At 34.4% G+C, this 21,506-nt stretch overlaps 2 protein-coding genes and 1 pseudogene across 4 annotated transcripts; 2 read left to right on the forward strand and 1 right to left on the reverse strand.

Annotated features, from left to right (window-relative positions):
• Positions 1–51: 51 nt before the first annotated feature.
• LOC112720017 (pleckstrin homology domain-containing protein 1) lies at positions 52–3,086 on the reverse strand. Its single transcript, XM_072206355.1, has one exon. The coding sequence runs from the start codon at positions 675–677 to the stop codon at positions 192–194; it is 486 nt and encodes a 161-aa protein (XP_072062456.1). The 5' UTR covers positions 678–3,086; the 3' UTR covers positions 52–191.
• Positions 2,776–12,627, forward strand: LOC112720867 (cell division control protein 6 homolog B-like; annotated as a pseudogene).
• LOC112720018 (pentatricopeptide repeat-containing protein At4g20740) lies at positions 12,342–17,796 on the forward strand. Of its 3 annotated transcripts, none has more exons than XM_025770811.3 (4): positions 12,342–12,477; positions 13,896–16,418; positions 16,688–16,846; positions 17,499–17,796. In XM_025770811.3, the coding sequence occupies exon 2, from the start codon at positions 14,032–14,034 to the stop codon at positions 16,192–16,194; it is 2,163 nt and encodes a 720-aa protein (XP_025626596.1). In that variant the 5' UTR covers positions 12,342–12,477; positions 13,896–14,031; the 3' UTR covers positions 16,195–16,418; positions 16,688–16,846; positions 17,499–17,796. The 3 variants fall into 3 exon arrangements, with proteins under 3 accessions (XP_025626596.1, XP_025626597.1, XP_072062455.1); XM_025770812.3 differs by having other exon boundaries at positions 12,343–12,477; positions 13,960–16,418; XM_072206354.1 differs by lacking the exon at positions 12,342–12,477 and having other exon boundaries at positions 13,544–15,694; positions 15,797–16,418.
• The last annotated feature ends 3,710 nt before the right edge of the window (positions 17,797–21,506 follow it).

The raw sequence follows: 21,506 nt of genomic DNA on the forward strand, positions 1-21,506 counted from the left end.
AAACAAGCAAAAAACTCACACATCCATCACCCAAAAATACCAAAAGGCCAATTTCTTTATCAATCACCAACATTAAATTAGAAAGGATAAAAAAAACCGAAACATTTTACAAACTATACATACACATCACATTAAACAAAGCAATCCACAACAAAAATAGAGAACAGAGAGAAAGCGCGTGAAAAACACAATCAGCGCGTGGCATCGTTCTTGTTACCAGCATCAACATCGCGAGCAGCGTTTCTATTATTGTCATAATCAACGACCTCATTATCGGCGAGTGAGCGCGAGTGCTGAACAATCGCGCGGCCAATGGAGTTGATCCAATCCTCCTTGTCCTTATCGGAATCGGCGAGGAAGAACATGGTGTTGTGCGGCGTGGAGAGCTCGAAAGCGGAGGGCCTGTGGAGAACGTCTTCGGCTCCCTTAACGGTGAGGCAGTTGGCAACGTTGACGACGCCACGTGGCACGGAGGAGCGTGAGGAAGCGGAGGAGGGATCCTTGAACCACAAGAGCTTGCCCTGTTTCAAGACGAACCAGCGGCGGCGCCAGGTTTTGATGTAGTCGCCTTGTTTTGTGAGCCAGCCGGAGCGTTCAGGGTTGGACCAGAACTCGATTCCGTTGTAGTCTTCGGGACGCGGGTCTTGACCCGTTGCTGATCGCCAAAGATCCTCCATTATCGAAGGTTCAAGGTTTTCTTCTCTCTCTTCTCTCTCGCTTGTCTCTCTCTCTTCAGTGGGATAAGCTCTCAGCTCTGTGAGTGGAATCGTAGTTGGGAGTTAGAACCAATAATTTCACTACGCCCGACCCGGATGTGTTCTATCAATTTTTCGATGTGATCTATCAATTGGGAAAATCTGATTTTTCCCAACCCGTGATTCTACACGAGTAAATTGAAATTATATTATTTGAATTATAATCTATTTACAATTTTTTTTAAATTTAAAAAAAAAAAGCTTTTTTATATAACCATAATTTAAAAACAACTTAGTTTTCATTTTTTGAAAGGTATTTTTATTTTTAATTAACTATTTGAAATAAATATTAATATTTTTTAAAATATATTTTTGATACACGAACATTTAAAATTAAGTTTAAATATAAGCAAATCAGTTAAAATACCCTCAAATTAGCAAATTATTTACAAATTTATACTAATATTTTTTAAATTTATTACTGATATAATAAAAATATTTTAAAATATAATAAAAATATCAATAATTAAATATATTTTTTCATAAAAGAAATTAGGTGACCAAATATTTTTAGTAACGATATTAAACCAAATCCTATCAGCTATACGCATTGAATATGTTGGGATTCTTCCTCTCATACATCTAGGATTGCACATACATAGGATAATATCTACATATTTACGGTAATTATTCACATCTGATTCGAATTTTACGGATATTATTTTCGTAAAGTTATCAGATCCGATTCGTACTATAATAAGATCGGATTACAAATTTAGCAGTGATATCTGCGGATCTGATCTGCAGATCCGCATATCCTCACGTCTCATATAAATAACATAGTTTATGATATTTTGTTTTTAATTTTTTATATTGTAATTCAACTTAGAATAATTAAACTTAAATATTGTGTTATTATTATTTTTTTGTTATTCAAAAAAACTTTTATTGATAATATTTTAAGAATAAATAAATTTAAACCGATAAAAAAAAGGATTTTTTGAACTTTTTTTTTATAAAAACTGTCCAACAAGATTTTAAAATAGTTTTTTTAGTTATGCAGATATACCCGATATTTAATCCGACCTGAAAAAATGTAGATATTATACCGGATCCAATAAATACAGTATAAATAAGATAGAATTATAATTTATATCCAATCCAATCCTTGTGCAACCATACACCCATTTCTTTAATGTATGGTTGTCATTCTTGTGAGCAAATATATTTATTGAACTACTTTTATTGTACTTGGTTAACAAATTTACTTGTTCATGTAGCTTCCTAGAAATAGTTTAGAAATATAATTTTTATTTTTGAATTTTTTAAATAAAAAATGTTTTCAAAATAAAAAAGAATCTAAAAATTTATGTCCGGTCCTATTTTATTATATCTTCTAAATAATTATTTAAATATTTCACAAAATTTTTAATTAAATACACAAATAATTTGTTAACTACAAAAATCATTTGCTATTTGTAAAAAGATATTATTTTTTATTATTTTTATTATATTTTAAAATATTTTTATCGTTAATAAATTTCAAAAATACTTTTATCAAAAGATTATACAATTGAAAATATTGTTTATACTTTTTAAAATTAATTTTAATACATTAATAATATAAAAATTTTATATAATTATTCAATTAGATTTATATATTTAAATAATTTTTTAATAATAAATTTAAAAATTAGTTATTTGGATAAAATTCTTTTTATAGTTACAAATTTACCATTCATAAAAATTAATTATTTTTAATAAGTTAAAAGGAAAACAAAACGCCAATAAGTTATAGCTCAAATGGTATAATCTCTTCATACTCTCTTATCCTTGGTAAAAAAAAAAAAAAAAAAAAAAACAAAAAACAAAAAACAAAAGGGGATCGAAAATACGGCGTTGCAAGCGCGATTGAGGTTGGGGGCGGGAGAGCGAAGAGGAAAATGATAGTGCGAAGGTTTTCCTGCTCAACGAAAAACACTACCCACTCTCAACTCAATCTCAGTTCCCCTTCTATCTATAATAACAATAGCTGAATCCCACAACTACCTCCGTTTCCCATACCCCCATTCTGCTGCAAATGCGAATCTCTTGTTCTGCAAATTTGGTGCTGTCATATACTTTCAAGCTCAGATTGGTTAATCTTTAGTTGATTGTCTGGCAGGGTAATGAAATTGGTGCTGATGAAAATCAAGGTGTATTGCGGAAACCTGAACTTGTGAAATCCCTTTGGAATCTGAAAAAGGTGGGGTTTATTTCAACTTTGTTTTGTCTTTGTGGCGAATTGTTTACTTTATACTTAGATTAAAGATAGATTTGTGATAGGACATAATTTTGTGGAAAATATGCTTGGTGTGTTGATCATTCGCGTTGTGTTGTTGAGAAATAGATGGTGAGCAATTGAGAGTGGTGAAGGAGGCATTGCACCTTGCAACTGCACCTTCCGCAGTTGTCTGTCGAGAAGAGGAGCAGGATATGGTTTTGGGGTTCTGCAATCCTGCGTTGAGCACGAGAAGGCTGGGAGCTTGTACATATTGTTGGGAATAATACACCATTCCCCCTTGAGAAAATACCTTTGATAGAGAAATAAAATAGACACAATCACAACACAAGAATTTAACGTGGAAACTCCAATTATCGGAGAAAAAACCACGGCCGTTGTCAAATGACAACCAGAGAATATCACTATGTGAAAATTGTTACAACACATAGACTTCTTTCTCTCACCGGCACCCCAGTACACCCACACTCTCTCAAAGCAAATATCTAACTACACCTCACAACACTCTCCAATAAAGAGTACAGAGGAAAAGAAAAATCAGATACAAGCTTAAAGTGTTTCTGACTAATGCAAAAACAAATGAAAAACTTAGCCTCATATTTATAGTTTAGGCCACCCACTCCATTTGCTATCCTAAACAATGTGGGACTAATTCAACCAAATCCTAACAATCTCCACCTTGATTGAAATAGTCACACATCTTCAGCTTCCATTGTCAACACCGACAATTCTTTGCTGCCATTGTCTATACCGACAATCATAGTTCAGAAAACTATCATACTCCACCATGAAAGTATACTCACTTGGAATTAGACCACTCCAAGCATTTCACCTTGGTACAGATCGAAACCTTGCTGAAAATTCATGGTGCAACTTCCAAATTGGCTTTTCCTGGAAGTTCTTCAGCCATCAACCTAACTCCGCCACACACCTTGCATCTCAACGCCAACCAATGCCCGTGTGCAATTGTGGACTTCTTGTCTTCTAGAGAACATCATCTTCTCTCATAGAGAGAGCAACCAGAGATATTCTCCTTCAACGCCTTGTGCAAACCTGATTGTATCAACACATCCTTGACTTGTATTTGCCACAAGCCAAAATTGATTCTTCCATTAAATTTCTCTATTTCAAGCTTCACAACACTTGAATATCCTGACATTGTTGCAACCGTATACTGGAATAGTATAACTCAACCGTGCACTAGGAAGGGTCCACAGGAAAGAGAGGTGGGTCACAATGGACACACTTAAATACCAGGTCTTTCCTTAGCCAGAACCTTTCCAAACTGCACTCTCACAGTGTCACACTGCCTTCCAGCAACAACAACAGCAACCAAAGATCAACCTCAAGCCACAGGACAAAATTCTTTTCTGATGTGGAAGGTCAGACTAGGCTGCAACCACAGAGCATACTAAGAATAAATCCCACCAAACCGAAGCTCTGATACCACTTGTTAGGAATAATACACCATTCCCCCTTGAGAAAATACCTTTGACAGAGAAATAAAATAGACACAATCACAACACAAGAATTTAACGTGGAAACTTCAATTACCGGAGAAAAAACCACGGCCGTTGTCAAATGACAACCAGAGAATATCACTATGTGAAAATTGTTACAACACATAGACTTCTTTCTCTCACCGGCACCCCAGTACACCCACACTCTCTCAAAGCAAATATCTAACTACACCTCACAACACTTTCTAATAAAGAGTACAGAGGAAAAGAAAAATCAGATACAAGCTTAAAGTGTTTCTGACTGATGCAAAAACAAATGAAAAACTTAGCCTCATATTTATAGCTTAGGCCACCCACTCCATTTGCTATCCTAAGCAATGTGGGACTAATTCAATCAAATCCTAACACATATGCGGGTGCCCAGGAACTGGAAAATCGTTGTCCATGGAGAAAGTGAAAGAGGCTTTACTCAATTGGGCAAAAGAGGTAAGCTACACTTATACTGTGTTTGCTGCAATATTATTGGTTTTAGGATTGTGAATATTTCCTTCTGATGTATGTGTTATATATCTCTTGAAATGATTTTTGGTTGGTGGTGTGTGTTCTTCTTGCATAGTTTGCGATATTTTGGTGGAAATTCATGGAAGAATTACTATGATTGATGCAGTAAGAAGTGGTATCCTTTGACGTAATGAATGATAATTTTCTTTTTTTAGTTTTCTTACCCCTTAATGGTTTGGTCCCATTGATACATTGTTAATATGTTCCTCGTGGACTAGAAGAATACCATATGCACTAGTTTCCCATTGTAATTGTATGCATTTGATGCTCAATTTTGGGTTAATATGTTCCTCATGGACTAGAAGAATACCATATGCACTAGTATCCCATTGTAATTGTATGCATTTGATGCTCAATTTGGGGTTATCTGAGCAATCACACTATACATACTCTATAACTTGAAATGCTCTATCTAGATTATAATATGGTTTTTTGTTCCTTTCACTAACCACTTCTTGTCTGCTTTGCAGGAAGGTTTTCCACTGCCAGATGTTTTGTCAGTAAATTGTACATCCCTTGCCAATACATCTGATATTTTCACCAAGGTAGGAGGAAACCAAAGCATATATTATTGTAGTCTTGTTTGCTTGTTTGACTGACTGAATGACTGGTTCTAATAGATACTTTGTAACGACTTAATTTTCAATACGTCATGATCATACTGAAAAGCAAACGTTACTAATTTGCTTTCCTAAAAATTAACTAAATATTTATTATTAAGCTTGTAATCGTATTAGCGCGAGATCGTACCGCAAGATCGATTTTTCAAAAAAAAAACTAATAATTAAATAAGTACGATAAAATAACACAAACATTAGAGATAGAAATAATATACATCATACATACTACTTACATATATATATATACTGTCATACAGGTCATAAGTTAGCGTACAACCCTTCACATCTTGTTATTATATACATAATCAACACTAGCCTAGTCAATTATGTACATCCTACTTCAGTGAGTCTAATTAAAAGTGAGAGACTAAACACAAAAGCTAGGCTAATACAAAAAATTCCCAAAAGCCACATCCTCAGCTCCCAAGCGTCAACTTTCGTCATCAGAGGAAATCTCAATCACTTCTAAATACTCCTCAGGATCCTCTTCCTCATTATCAGAAATCTCAATAATCTCAGGAGGGGTCTTGGCACTCGTACTGTTGCTCTGGCCCACATTTGTCGGTCCACTAATGGAGGAGTTTGTACCAGAGCCTATATCTGAGTGGGATATTCCTGTAGAGCAGATCTCAGTGTCTTCGTCTGATCCCTCATCTGAGGAGCTGCACACCACCTCCATTAGTGGACCGACGAGTGTGGGGCAGAGCAGCAGCACGAGTGCCATGACTCCTCTTGAGATTATTGATAATGAGGACGAGGATCCTGAGGAGATGTGATTGAGATTTCCTCCGACGACGACAGTTGATGCTTGGGAGCTGAGAATGTGGCCTTTGGGAGTTTTTTGTGTTAGTCTAGCTTTTGTGTTTAATCTCTCACTTTTGATTAGACTTATTGAGAGAGTAGGATGTATATAGTTGACTAGGCTAGTTTTTGGGCGCCAGCTTAGGGGCTTCCTATATGGACCAGGGCCCGTAGTGTTGATTATGTATATAGTAACAAGATGTGAAGGGTTGTACGCTAACTTATGACCTGTATGACAGTATATATATGTGTGTAAGTAGTATGTATGATGTATATTATCTCTATCTCTGATATTTGTGTTATTTTATCGTACTTATTTAATTATTGGTTTTTTCGAAAAATCGATCTCGCGCTAATATGATTACAGGCTTAATAATAAATATTTAATTAATTTTTAGGAAAACAAGTTAGTAACGCTTGATTTTCAGTATGATCATGACATACTGAAAATTGGGTCGTTACATACTTGGGTTGAGCCAATCACGGGGAAAAAGGGTTTTGGCAACACCCTTGCAACAACTTCATAACATGTATTCACAGAAATCTTCTACCAGGAATATGATGTAAGACACATGCTTGTTTGTTAAATATATACACCCAGGTGTTTTTTTTTTTTGTAGCGTTAGATGGCTCACATATATCATTTGTAGTGCTGCTTGTTTTTGAATATTTTGGATGTTATCAAAGTTTGACATGTGTATGGATTTGTGTTAATAGGTTGATAGTTGCTGATGAGTTAGATTACCTAATAACCAGAGACCGGGCTGTGCTCCATGACCTTTTCATGCTTACCCCCTTCCCATTTGCCAGATGTATATTAATAGGTAAAATTGCTTACAAGATGTAAAATTGTTTGACTCTATTTTTGGTCATATCTTGTAATTTAAAGGCTTCAGCTTATTCTGAATCATGCTTTTGTTTGTTCAGGGGTAGCAAATGCCATTGACCTAGCTGATCGATTTCTTCCAATGCTTACATCTCTTAATTGTGAGTAAATCAAGTCAATAAGTTTCTACGATGAGCTTTTGTTTCATTTTAAACTATTTGGTGATTGTATCTCAATGGCATTAACAATGAAGTTTAACCTTTTGTGTAACATTGTTTGACTGTAATTTTCTTTTGTCTTTTACTTTTTTAATTTCTTCCTTTCTTCATGTTCCAGGCAAGCCTACTGTTGTAACTTTTTGTTCCTACTCTAAAGATCAAATCCTTAGGATTCTTGAAGAAAGGCTAAATGTAAGTTCATTGCTATTAAATTTAAGGTTGTTCTCATGTCCACCTCAAATCATTTATAATAGAAACATACAACATATTTGCTTTATCATAGATACTATGATTTGAATATGCATCTTTATGGCAGCTGAAGGAAAAATAAACCAAAAGTTAAATTTCCCCTTGTTGATTTTTCCCCTTTTACTAATAGCTATTTTTCACCATCAGGAACTTCCTTACACTGTCTTTCAACGTCAAGCACTAGAACTATGTGCTAGGGTAAGTCCATTTGTCAATGTCTCCGCAAGTTTACATTTGCTGTTGTCCTGTAATGCCTTTATCTAGGATACTAGATCACATAAAAACTGAATATAAATCTCTTGCCAAGGAAGAATTCTTAAACTTTTAAAGCAAATACCATCTTGTTAATTGATTTTAGAAATTTCACCAGATTTTACATTGGCCACTTCATCTAGAGGCTAGAGATAATCAGATCGTTTAGTTCAACTATTATCTTACTATATTTAAAAATGTAAAATGTATTCAATGTATCACCTGAGAGAAGTGTTCAATATACCATGGATAGTACATAAGTATGAACCGTTACTTGTGTGAAAGTAGTACTCAAATGTATTGTTATAATTGCAAAGTTAATGCAAGGCTTACTGCCTTGTTATTCTTTTCTCATTCATGGTCTAAAATATAATTTTGGAGGTTGTAGTTGATTTCAATTCTGAATTAGTTCACAGATTTAGTTCTGATGAATACACGAATGATATAGTGATGTACCGTTCTTGTTCACTGCCTTTTACAGAAAGTTGCTGCAGCTTCTGGGGATATGCGGAAAGCTCTTTGCATTTTTAGGTTAGTCACTTTATCACAATACTAAATATAATATAAGTTGTTTCAACTTTCAAATCTGTTTTTTTGTATAGATGAAAATATTATCAAACTTGAACAACTTTACATCTTTTGTTGCATATCCCTGTTAGCCAAGCAGCCTTCACATAATTCCCTTTTCTCAATTTCTGAAGTAAAAATATCTGATTTTGAATTTTGGCATTCTTATCTGCTTAGTCATTTAGATTGTTCATTTTATTAAAAATTTAAAACTTGAAATGGAGCTTTTCAGGCCCTTTTTTTAATGTTTTCATTGTTCTTAAAGACTTCAACTTAAAGCTTACATTTAGAAATTGCCATTGGAACATGAGGCATCTTTGATGATGCGGAGGTGATTTGTTACGTAAAGGATTACCTTGACAATTTAGGTTGTGAAAATTCAAGCAAAATCATTTTTACTGTTTATTTTCTTTCAGGAGTGCGATAGAGATGCTAGAAGCAGAAGTTAGAGAATCTGTATTCAATTGGAAGAGAAATCATCCTCTAAACAAAATATGGCTACAGTTTCTGATCCCATGAAGAAACAAGAATTTGATATTGTAAGTGATAGAAAAAATTGGTTTCAATTTACAGTTATGACAATTGAGGATTATAAAATAGGTTTATACTAAAGACAATGTGAAAGCACTTTAGGGAAGTAATAGATGGAATGAGTGCAAGTTTCGTATATCATCAATCTTTATAATACAATGTATTAATTTGATTATATTAGGACTTAAATGATGTGCAAAATTGCTATACATTAGATTTATTTATAAGGAATTTTATTTAATTTAATTTTATTCAATCTTACTAGAATTGTTAATACAAAGGCCTAAGATCCATTGATCATATGGCTCGTGCTTTGTCAAACACATATAGATCACCAGTGGTGGATTCTATACAATCTTTGCCACATCATCAACAGGTAGCCTTAACCTGAATATGCTCGTGAATTGTTGAGTTAACAGTTAACACAATTACTGAAATGGAACACCTCTTGTTAAGTATATAAGCTAGGCTAAGTGATCTCTACTTTCAATGTAACTATTTTTTAAGAGTACTATCAAGTGAGCGGGGAAAATGAAAGAAATGTTTATTTGGACACTTAATTATAATGGATTCACAAAATTCTGTAATATAGTCTCTACTATAAAGTTAATTGCGGTGTAAACTAGAATTGGACAGGGATTTACAGAAAATTCGCATTGACTACATTTGAGCTGTCATAGAAAGTTGAAAGTCATTGAAGGGTGGGTAAAGAAACACACCTGTAGCAATTTCATATATTAAGAGGGTAGGTGGTCGTTGAAGATTTATTTAACAAGGATCATTAGGTATTGAACATGTAATCAAGTTTTTTGTTCTTTTTTTACAGAGTAGTAACCAATCCTAATTGCACAAGCATTCTTTTAATACCAAATAAGCTACTGTTTATAACCTTTGACCCCTGAATTTGTACCTTTTGCAGATTATACTTTGCTCATCCATGAAACATTTCTGTGGATCTAAGAAAGATACAATCCTTGGAGAGGTGCTCTTTACAGCTTTTGAATTTGCAAAAATTAAATGATTCCTCTTTTTTTTTTAAATATATATTGATTCTTAAGGTTCTAATAATCTTGCAGCTATATAAATCTTACTCTGAGTTATGCAAATCATCACTGATTCTCCCAGCAGGAATCTTGGAATTCTCAAACATGTGCAGAGTGCTTAATGACCAGGTATCTGAAACAAAGCAGTACAGAAGTTGATTATGGATTTCTAGATGTAGCTTTCTGCCGTTGATTATGAATATTCCGATGAAGCAAAGTGGCAATAAGTAAAATGATGAAACATATTATTACTGCAGGGCCTCATTAAACTAGTTGATTATGGATTTCTAGATGTAGCTTGCTGCCGTTGAGTATGAATATTCCAATGAAGCAAAGTGGCAATAAGTAAAATGATGAAACATATTATAACTGCAGGGGCTCATTAAACTAGGACCATCACGAGAGGATAAATTGAAAAGGGTAACACTAAAAGTTGACAAGGCCGATATTACTTTTGCATTGCAGGTAGTGGTTTTGGCCTTTAGGACCTTGTATAATTTGTTTACATTTTCTTTCTGAATTTGCAGTAACATTTCTGTGTTATTTAAATTTCATGACACAGGGAATCCGATTTTTTAGAAATTTCTTCAATGATCCACTCATGATTGGTGATTTTGGTTTAGCTTGATGTGAGACAGTAGATTAATTAGTTTTATGTTCTCCACTCCATAGATAAAGGTTGGAAGCCCTTATTTTTACATGCCTTTAATTTTTCTTAAATGCAACTCATGCCCGTACTTTTTGGTTCCTTGTTCTCTTGCAGGTTATTTCATTATATATGAAATTGCTTGGGAATTGGGAAGAATTTTCAGCTGACAAGCAACAGCTGTGATAAGATATTCAGATTATTTGTTTTCCTAGAGAGCAATGCAAGCAAAGAAAGAAAACATGATTTTATCTCTGGTTTTATTCTAAATTTTGGAAGCTTAGTTACGACAGTAAACTTATTCTTTTCTCATCAACAATAAAAGCTAAATCGCCTTGCTTGTTTTTTTTTTTTTTTTTTGGGGGGGGGGGGGGGGTACATAGGTCAGAATTTATCACCTCATTAAATGATTCTTTTCTCAAGTTGAAATTTGTCAATGAAGGTTTTGTAATATCTGTGATTGTTATCCTGAGATATTCGAAAAGGTAATTACCATTGTCTATGTTTTGCATTCTCTTGTAAGCCTTCACAATTTAAATCACAAGTACCTAATTCAATTCATCTGACAAAAAATTAGGCTCATTTTTTATTATCAAATCATGAGTTCATTCCATAGTTGTCAAAATCATATCGATTCGTCCAGTCAAACTGAAAAACTGGCGAATTTGTCACAACGTTGGTTCGGGTGAGCTATTTGACCGCACATGAAAATGAACCGGTGAGACTCAGTTCGAACTGGCTGGTCTTAACCAAAAAAGGTGAATCGACGAGTTTTAAAAAACCCGAATCGATCGATTCAGAGCTCATTTTTTTGCCCCCTAACATAAAACATCGTTTCTCTCTTAAAAAAAGGAAACTCTAAAACGGCTAACGAAGCCCCGATCCCACCTGAGAGTTTAAGACCTAGTCCTCTCAATCTCACACAGCGACTTAGAGAGGCTCACACCACCGGCCGATTGCTGCAATGTTGTCGGGTACTGTCTCGTCCCGTCGGCCCCTGTACATCTCCTTCATTGACTCGTCGCCTGCTGTGCGTCTCTTCGTCGCCATGCTTGGTTTCCGATCTCCCTCTTCTCTACCCACTGCTGAGTGCAAATTGCATCAGGTATGTTTAATTTTTTTTTGTAAGTTATTCAGTATTTTAGTTAGTGAGTTATAAGTATGGTAGTTATTGAGTTATAAGTATGGTTCTGAAGACCGGATATGACCGGCTGGTCGGGCCAGTTTGACCGTGAACCAATGGCATTATCGGCTCGATCCTCTAAAAAAACCGCCAATGAGAAACTGTGCAAAAACCGTTGAATTGGTCGGTTCTCGGTCGGTGAACTGAACCGGAACCTGGCCGGTTTATCTAAAATGATGCCGTTTTGACTTTTGATATTTAATTTAAAAAAGGAAAAGGGTTCTGCCGTTCTGAAAGACTGAAACCCAGTCTCTCCCCTCTCCCTCACGCAGCTCTTCCAAGTTCCAAAGGTCTTCGATCGCACAACCCTTCCTTGATAACCTTAGCCTCATCGCGCCGCCCTCCTGTCTCACCGTGGTCGTTCGCTAATCCTCTTGGTTCGTCGTTCTCGAAGACCCTCCCTTAGTTCGCCAACGCGAGCATCTCCAGGTCCTGCTCCGCAGTTCTTGCCCGTCGTCCATCCGTCGTGTGCGTCGTCAGTGTTCGTCGCCAGCTCGCCGTCGTCCGTCACCAGCTCGCCAGTGTTTGTCGCCAGCTTCCCGTCGTCCGTCGCTCTCCCTCAAGCCTCTGCTCACTGTTACTGTCTTAATGCTTGATGATAATTTGATAACTCTGTTACTGATTCACTGCTCAATCTTGATTTTTTTTTCCTTTGTTGTTAAATTTTATTGATGATCAATTTTGTGCTCGTTCAGACATTCTGTGCTTTTTTCTGTTCTTAATCATTGTGCTAAGTTTGTTAAAATTGGGAAACTTTGTTAATTTTTGTACTTGACTTGTTAAAAACTTAAAATTATGTTAAAAACTTTATTAATCTTTGTTAAATCTTGTCAATTTTTGTTAAAGTTGTTCATTGTTGTGCTAACGTAAATTGGTCAGTTTTGAAGTTAATTCAATAAAGAAAAGCATAAATTGAATTAGTTAGTTAATTCAATGAATTTTTCTTTCAGTTATGGATGATAGGGTCAACCAAAAAATATTCATTTGTGTATCTTTTGATTCTTCTGTGTAACATGGTGGAAATAAAGGTGAAGATGATCTTAATGCAGTGAATCTGCAGTAAATTTTTGCGAATTTTGATGATTGATGAGAAATTTTTATGTTGACATTTTATATTTGGATATTCCCTTATGTTATTTGATTTTTGAGTTTGTATTTTAAATTTTTAATAGCATCATAAGACTTTAGTTGTTATAATACTTTAAATTTAAATGATATTTTAAAGTTTATACTAGATTATAATTATGTTTTAGTGTATTTATTTATATTTTATTTATAAAATTTTATTATAAAATGGTTATTTCGGTAGAACTTTAGTTATAAGTTGATTAACTGAGTAATTGGTTATAAGTTGATTAACTGAGTAATTGATTAATGATGTTGATTAACTAAATCGGTTGATTCTTGATTGTTGTTGATTATATTTGATTGATTATAACTTGTTGATTCTTAGGTAGATTATTCAATTTTTTGTTTTAGAGTGTAATATATTGTTCTATATTATTGCTGTTGTATATATATTGTTTTAGGATGGCTTTATCAAATACACCATCAGAATTTGAGACTTAATTTTTTTTAAATGCTAATAAAAATGTATATTTTAAATTTTAATTTTAAATTTTTTATTATTTTATATTTTTTATTTATGTGGAACTGGATTAACTAATTAAATCAATGACTCACTGGTCAGTAATTCAATGACCCAATAGCTTGATTGGTTCTATCACCTCTTCGGCTCTAACAACTATGGTTCATTCAGTTAACTCTCACTAGGATGTTTGTGCTGTGTTGTGTCATCTCAAAACCCATTTCCAATAAGAAGTAAAAATATACTGCCATAGCCCATAGGCCTATACTCCTATATCTACTGTATAAATCTCCTATATCGAGAAATTTGCTGCACAACAAGATAAAAACTGAAATCAAACTTCAAAAATTAATGTCAAGAATATTAATTTGCAGGCACACATAAATTTCGTAAAACTGACGCAGTTTTTTTCTCTGCTCCATCTTCGCTCTCACACAGTCACACTCCTCTTCCTTTCACTGCCGGCCCCGGAGTCACAACCACCACCACGGCACGCAGTCCAATTAAGAAATGCCCCCGCCAGCATCACCACCCCCCAAAGCAAACAAGCCATACTTCTTCTACGGCCACCGCACGCCCTCCCAGAACCGCCCAACCGTCCGCGGCGGTCTCTTCTCGAACCGCCAAACCCTCAAACCCCAGAAACCCCCCTCGAAACCCTCCATTCCCTTCGACATTCACAAGTGGGACCCTCATTTCCTCCCCCAAAACCCCTCACCACCTCCTTCCCCGTCTCCTTCATTCTCATTCTCCTCCTCCCCTCGCCTCTCTCCCATCGCCCGATTCATCATCGACGCATTCCGCAAGAACCGCCACACCTGGGGCCCCTCCGTGGTTTCCGAGCTCAACAAACTCCGTAGGGTCCCACCCACCCTCGTTGCTGAGGTTCTCAAGCTCCAAACAAACCCTACCCTCGCCTCCAAATTCTTCCATTGGGCTGGTAAGCAGAAAGGCTTCCACCATAATTTTGCATCCTATAATGCTTTTGCTTATTGCTTGAACCGTAGCAATCGGTTCCGGGCAGCTGACCAGCTGCCCGAACTTATGGACTCGCAGGGGAAACCCCCCAGTGAGAAGCAGTTTGAGATTTTGATTAGAATGCATTCTGATGCCAATAGGGGACTTAGGGTTTACTATGTGTATGAGAAGATGAAGAAGTTTGGCGTTAAGCCTAGGGTATTTTTGTATAATAGGGTTATGGATGCGTTGGTAAAGACGGATCATTTGGATCTTGCGCTCTCGGTTTATGACGATTTTAGGGAGGATGGATTGGTGGAAGAGGCTGTTACTTTCATGATTTTGATTAAGGGGCTGTGTAAGGCCGGGCGAATCGACGAAATGCTGGAGGTTTTGGAGAGAATGAGAGTGAATTTGTGCAAGCCGGACGTGTTTGCTTATACCGCTTTGGTTCGGATGCTGGTTCCGGAGGGAAATTTGGATGGTTGTTTGAGGGTTTGGGAAGAAATGAAGAAGGATAAGGTTCAGGCTGATGTGATGGCTTATGCTACTATAATTATAGGGTTGTCGAAAGGAGGGAGGGTTGAAGAGGGTTATGAGTTCTTCAAGGAGATGAAGAGTAAGGGTCATTTGATAGATAGAGCTATATATGGGTCACTTATAGAGTCGTTTGTGGCGGAAAAGAAGATTGGTGTGGCTTTCGATTTGTTGAAGGATTTGGTTAACTCAGGATATAGGGCGGATTTAGAAATTTATAATTCCCTTATTGAAGGCTTGTGCAATGTGAATAAGATTGAGAAGGCTTACAAGCTTTTCCAAGTTACTATTAAGGAGGGCCTTGAGCCAAATTTTTTATCAGTGAAACCATTGTTGCTGTGTTATGCTAAAGCAAAAAAAATGGAAGAACTCTTCAAGCTTCTCAAGCAGATGGAGAAGTTAGGTTTTCCAGTTATTGATGATCTTGCCAAATTCTTATCCCTTCTGGTGAAGGAGGGACCATTAGTAGCATTAGAGGCTTTTACACACTTGAAGGCAAAAGGTTATATTAGTGTCGAAATGTACAATATTCTTATGGATTCTCTACACAAGGTTGGTGAGATAAAGAAGGCTCTATTACTCTTTGACGAAATGAATGCCTCAAACTTGAAACCTGACTCATTTACATACAGTATAACAATTCTATGCCATGTTGATCTTGGTAAAATTCAGGAGGCATGTGAGTATCACAATAAGATCATTGAGATGTCTTGTATTCCTTCTGTTGCTGCTTACAGTTTCCTTGCCAAGGGGCTTTGTAAAATTGGCGAGATTGATGCAGGTATGATGCTTGTCCGTGATTGCCTTGCCAACATAGACAGTGGTCCTATGGAATTCAAATATAGTCTTACCATCATTCACTCATGTAAGTCAAATGATGCCGAGAAAGTGATTGAAGTATTGAATGAGATGATGCAACAGGGTTGCCCTCTGGACATTGTGGCATGTGCTGCAGTTATATCTGGCATGTCTAAGCACGGAACAATTGAAGAGGCCAGGAAGGTTTTTTCAAACTTGAGGGATCGCAGATTGTTAACCGAAGCTGACACCATTGTGTATGACGAATTACTAATCAATCACACAAAGCAAAGGACCGCAGACTTGGTGCTATCAGGAATTAAGCTCTTCGGTTTAGAATCTAAACTAAAATCAAAGGGTTTTAAGTTTTTGCCAAGTTGAAAACTGTTGTGCAGATCAATTGATGTATTTCTTCTCTCAACATGTTGAATATGCATAGTGATGCAGAAAAGCAGTAGGGAATGAAGAGTTCCAATGGTGTGGTTGGCTGCTTCTCAAACATCTTATTTCTTGTGGTTCATATGTGTGGTGGTAGCTTTAAATGATTTTTCAAAGCATCAGACTTGGGTTGCTGGACATAACTCATAATCCATAGTTCTGTCGAGGTAATCTGTTGCTTCTTTGACAAAATAATGTCACCTCGGTGCATTCGATATTAATCCATAGCATAAGCTCATCGTTGCTTCATGATTTTTTTTACATAAATGTATTGTTTGATGAGTAGAATTAAGAGTATTACATAGATACAAGTGTTAATACGAAATCCTTTTACTCACACTTGATCCTTCTCCTTATCTTATCCTCTCACTCCTCTCATTAGGTCTTGTAACCCATTGAAAAAACTTTGTTGTAACTTCTCAATTTCATTTCTCAGGTCCAGTGATGATTCCGACAAGATGCATTTTGTTGGAACATTATATACAGGAAGATGCTTTCCTAAGGAGCCGAAGTGGAACTAATTTAATATTTAATAGGACAGACGAAGATTTGTGAAGCACAATTCACCATTGCTGTTGATATCTCAAGAGCAAAAGTATGTATTAAAACAATTCACAATTATTATTAGATTAGCATGCACATTTTGTAGGGACTTGTTTTCTGTTCCGAGTTCTTTTCTTTGCTTATATAACAGTTTCACTTCATGCCAAATATCATTTCAAAGCATTTAGAGATTAGCGACGAATTAGTCCCAAGCTTCCAGCTATAGAGATTTGTTATTCATGCTCTACTTATAATTTCTGTTTTAGTTTCCCCCTATTGAATATTTGAGTTGTTTATCATCTTCAGCCAAATATCTTTACTATGATAATAGTTGGATACCCTGCTCTTTTTTGTGCAACACTGTAACTTCGAAATAACCAATCAAGTTTTCCATTTTTCCCGGTAACAAGAAGGGTCAGCTACATTTACGCTTTGATAACACAGTGTCCATGTAAACATGATTTTAGTAATACTACCGGGAAGGTGGATCAGATGAAGGGATAAACCGGTTGCTAGGAATATGAGGAGACAAGGATAACTTTGAAGAACTTATCAAAAGAGAATGGTGTTGTTTGATCATGTAGCCTACCTCTATTGATAAGGCTTTGTTGTATCTATGTTGATACACATACATTTGAGATGCTTTTACACTACTGTAGTTTTTTACCACAAATCTAATGGCTTGTGTTCTTGTGCATATGCAGGTGGTTCATCATATATGGTGATATACCTTGATAAAGCATGTTAAAATTATTTGGGGAGAATTTTCAGTCAACTAGCTAAAGCCATGGTAAGATACTTAAGATTACTTTTTCCCTGATGTGCAAGGCACCTTGTAGGAAAAAAGCATTAATTTGTCATGGTCTCTAGTTTTATAACTAAGCTTAGGGTTTAGTTACAACTTTCAACAACCATAAAGTGATTCTTGTCTCCTCAACAATAACAGCCAGACAATATCATAATATTAATTAAGCGATTCTCTTCTCGAGGAGAAATTAGCAATTCATTAGTGTTAGAAAATTGCTTTATGACAAGACATTTGCATGTGATGTGACATGCTTGTTAGTAATTCTCATGCATGTCCATGCTATGTTTTTTTTTTTTTTTTTTTTTGGGACGGGGCATGTCCATGCTATGTTATCCAGCGATTATTTTTCCGTAGATAATTTTTTTTCTTTTTTGGGCCAGAAGTTTGAAGTTTCTTAAAATAGTTTTAATCCACAATGTGACAAACTCGTCAAGCCAACCCGTTAATCTGTTTAAATAGGTGGGTTTTTATCTCTAAAATTATATCCATTTAAATTTTGGGTTAAACGGGTCAACTTGTGGACTAAACAGCCCACTCGTTTAATTTTTTTTTGTATTTTTTACAAAAAATTAGTATTTTTAGCCAACATTCTCTCTTATCCAACCTAAAAATTTGATTCATTAACTAAAATGACTTTTTTTAATATTTTTATGTAAGTGATATTTTTTGTTAAAATATTTTTTTTAAAAAAGATAAAAGAAATGCGCAATCCCGTTTAACTATGGGCCTGGTTATAAACAGTCTATGCTAAAAAATTATGGTCCATAAATAAAATGGATTTAAATAGGTCAGCTTGTTTAACTCGCAGGTTTAGGCAAGTTGGGCTAATTCATTTGACTTTCCTAATGGAAACTTAGTCTTGGGTGCGTATGAGTGTTGTAATGTATGATATCTAAGGTTAGAACTTAGAAGCCGTCCAATCAATCCTCCTGAAAAAAAAAACCCAAAGATAATGAGATACTACCCTCGTAAAAGCAATAACTATGTGAAACATACATACATATGTATAGTTAAAAGTTGTCCTATAGAAAGTTTTGAATGTTTTTTTCACTACATTTAATTCATAGAAAATTAAAAAGTCTATATTTAACTTGTATTTTTTATGTATATTTTTTAATTATAGTATTATTAAAAAATATTAGGAGATCAATACTTTAGTGAAAAAAAATTGGAGAGTTTGAGGATACTTATTAAAGTGATCACATGAAGTAATCTCAATTAAAATCTACTAAAAAATATTTTTGTTTTCAAAATAATGAGCATGAATGTTCTGATAATATTCTCAGTCGTGACTCGTGACTAGTCTAGTATTCAGATATTATAGATAAAATTGAGTTAAAAGTCGCCATTTTCCATGTGTTTAACGACTTTTAAAGTGATAATAGTACGATAAGTTTTATTATCTTGTCTCTTATTTTATTTGTGATGAATTAATCAAGATAATATTTTTTATTTACAAAAACTGAAAAGGACAAACAATGCTATATCATGTTTTTTGGATTCTAATTTTTATTTAGCAATATCTGAAAAAAAAGGACTAAATGACAACCAAAGATAACCTAATTATTATCCTCCCCCAATTTATATTTCATAGTGAATATAAGGACTTTGTAACCTATATATTTAGGCATGAATAGGAATGGAAAATCAATTCACGAATGCTAACAATCAAAATTGGCCCCTCAAAGTCGAAGCAATCGCCGATGGAGACTATTAGGTGTGGCATCTAGATAGTGACTTGGACACTCCAACACCAAGATATTTTCTTACAATAGATTATTCTTTCATCTAAAAATTTCGCATAATTTAAATAATGTCTGAATTTTTATTATCATTAATTAAAAAAATTAATCCAAATAAAATATACATAACCGAGAGTTCTTAGTGAAAATTTATGCGTGGTACTTATATTATATGAAATTTTCACGGATATATTCGAGTGTTCTAAATTCTCTCTTCTTCATGAATAATTCATATTACAAAAATATCCTCTCATCCATGCATAACAACACTAGGATTTTTGTTCATAAGTGGCTGAGAATAAGGCCTATAACACGGAAAGTTATTTTGGTCAATATTAGGTTGATGATGTTATTGCTAGCAAAAGAAAACAAATTAAACAAAGAGCCACAATGTGCGTGTGACAAAGAGGGAGATTGAGATTAGAACAATAGGGTAACGTTTGGTGGAGAGACAGAGACGGAAAGACCGAGACTGAGAGAAAAACTAAGAGACAGGGATTGAAATAAATCTTAATATTCTGTTTGGTGCAAAATGGGAGACAGGAATTGAAACAAGAACGAAAATCAAATTTAATTTGTACAAAGGGTAAAATTAGAATTAATTAATTGAAATGAAAGTATTTTAGGTATAAAATGTTATTAAAGTTTCAGTCTCCATCTCTAAAAATTTCAGTCCCATGTGTCCCTACTTTTTGGAAGTACTGAAATATTAAAATTTTAGAGATAGAAACAGAAATTTTAGTACCAGTCTCTAAACTAACAAACACGATACTGAGTCTTAATCTCTCAATCTCTGTCTCAGTATTTCAAAACAAATGCTACCTAGAAGAATTGGATGAGGAGATAACAAGATTGAATGTGGCGCTTGGGGTACATGGTGCTGGGGTATAGTGGCATTTTATTTTGGCTTCTTGTCCTCATATATTATTATTATTATTAGAGGAATGCTAGGGTCATCAAAATTTATTATTTTAGCCGTCATCAGTTAATCATTAATATTTAAAAGTATGAGATAAAGTATGTTGTTTAATTTTTAGATTAAAGAAATTAGACTAAAGAAATTGAATTGATGACTAAAACAAATAAATTCTAATGATCGTGTAACATTTTTCTTCTTATTATTATATGTCAAACCCTATCATGTTATTTATTCAGCTTCTTTTTTTAATTTCTCAACGTTTTTCTTCTGCTGAGTTAGTTTGGACTTATTATTGCATGATTATGTTCACGTAGAAACAATAACCGCTTCTGGAAGAACCCTAATTTAGCATTCAATTCTTCTTTAGTGGGATCATGCTTTATTGTTGTTGTATGAAATTATTTACTTTAAAAGCTTGGTCTGATAGCACAAGCAGTTATATATCTAATATATATTTTGTGTTTTTTCGTTTTAAAATAAATATCTTTTCCACTTTTTAGATTATTGATGTATCTAGATAAACTTTTGTCAAGAAAGGTAGTAGAAAGCAAGTATATCAAAAAAAAATTTATATATAATGTAGATATTCTTTATAAATTTAATAAAAAATTTTGCTTTTTCACTCAAATTTACTTTTCCAAAAAAAAAAATTCTTTTTATCAAGTAGTAAGTGGCCCTCTAATTGTACAAAAAAAAAGGTTGTAAATAAACGTCTTTTCTTGTGTCACAAAATCCAAATATCTAATATTGTGACCAACAAAATTAATTATATTAACTTGTCTTACAAATTATTCAAGTGTTTATTTATTCTATGAAAACACTTATCAGTTATTATGCTAATGTAATTTGATCTTATTTTATGGAGAAGAGGGGGATGAAGTTAGAGGATTTGTTAATTTTGTAAGACTAAAATGAACAATTATTAATTAATTATTAAATCATGGATAGCTAAAAAATAATTTTCTTTCTTGATAGAGCTATCTCCATGTAAGTAGAAATTAGATAAGAACACATTAAATTATTAAAGAGTAGTGCTAGCAAAGTGTAACCAAGCTAATTAAGTAACTAAAAGCAAGATAGATATTAGATATTATAGATGACATTCACATCACAAATTCTAAATATCTGGTTGGAAATAAATTGCTGTTTATAAACCTGCAAAACCCAACAGACGCCACATCTAAATGCCCTTTCAAGTAGTGAAAAAGCTGGGAAAGATTTTTTGTTTCCCAAGTAAAGCTAA

Source organism: Arachis hypogaea, chromosome 11 (genome assembly GCF_003086295.3).
Source record: "Arachis hypogaea cultivar Tifrunner chromosome 11, arahy.Tifrunner.gnm2.J5K5, whole genome shotgun sequence".
NCBI lineage: Eukaryota > Viridiplantae > Streptophyta > Magnoliopsida > Fabales > Fabaceae > Arachis > Arachis hypogaea.

Excerpts from the sequence above, each read along its gene's own strand:
- LOC112720017 (XM_072206355.1), bottom strand. The coding sequence starts at position 677 with ATGGAGGATCTTTGGCGATCAGCAACGGGTCAAGACCCGCGTCCCGAA.
- LOC112720018 (XM_025770811.3), top strand. The coding sequence starts at position 14,032 with ATGCCCCCGCCAGCATCACCACCCCCCAAAGCAAACAAGCCATACTTC.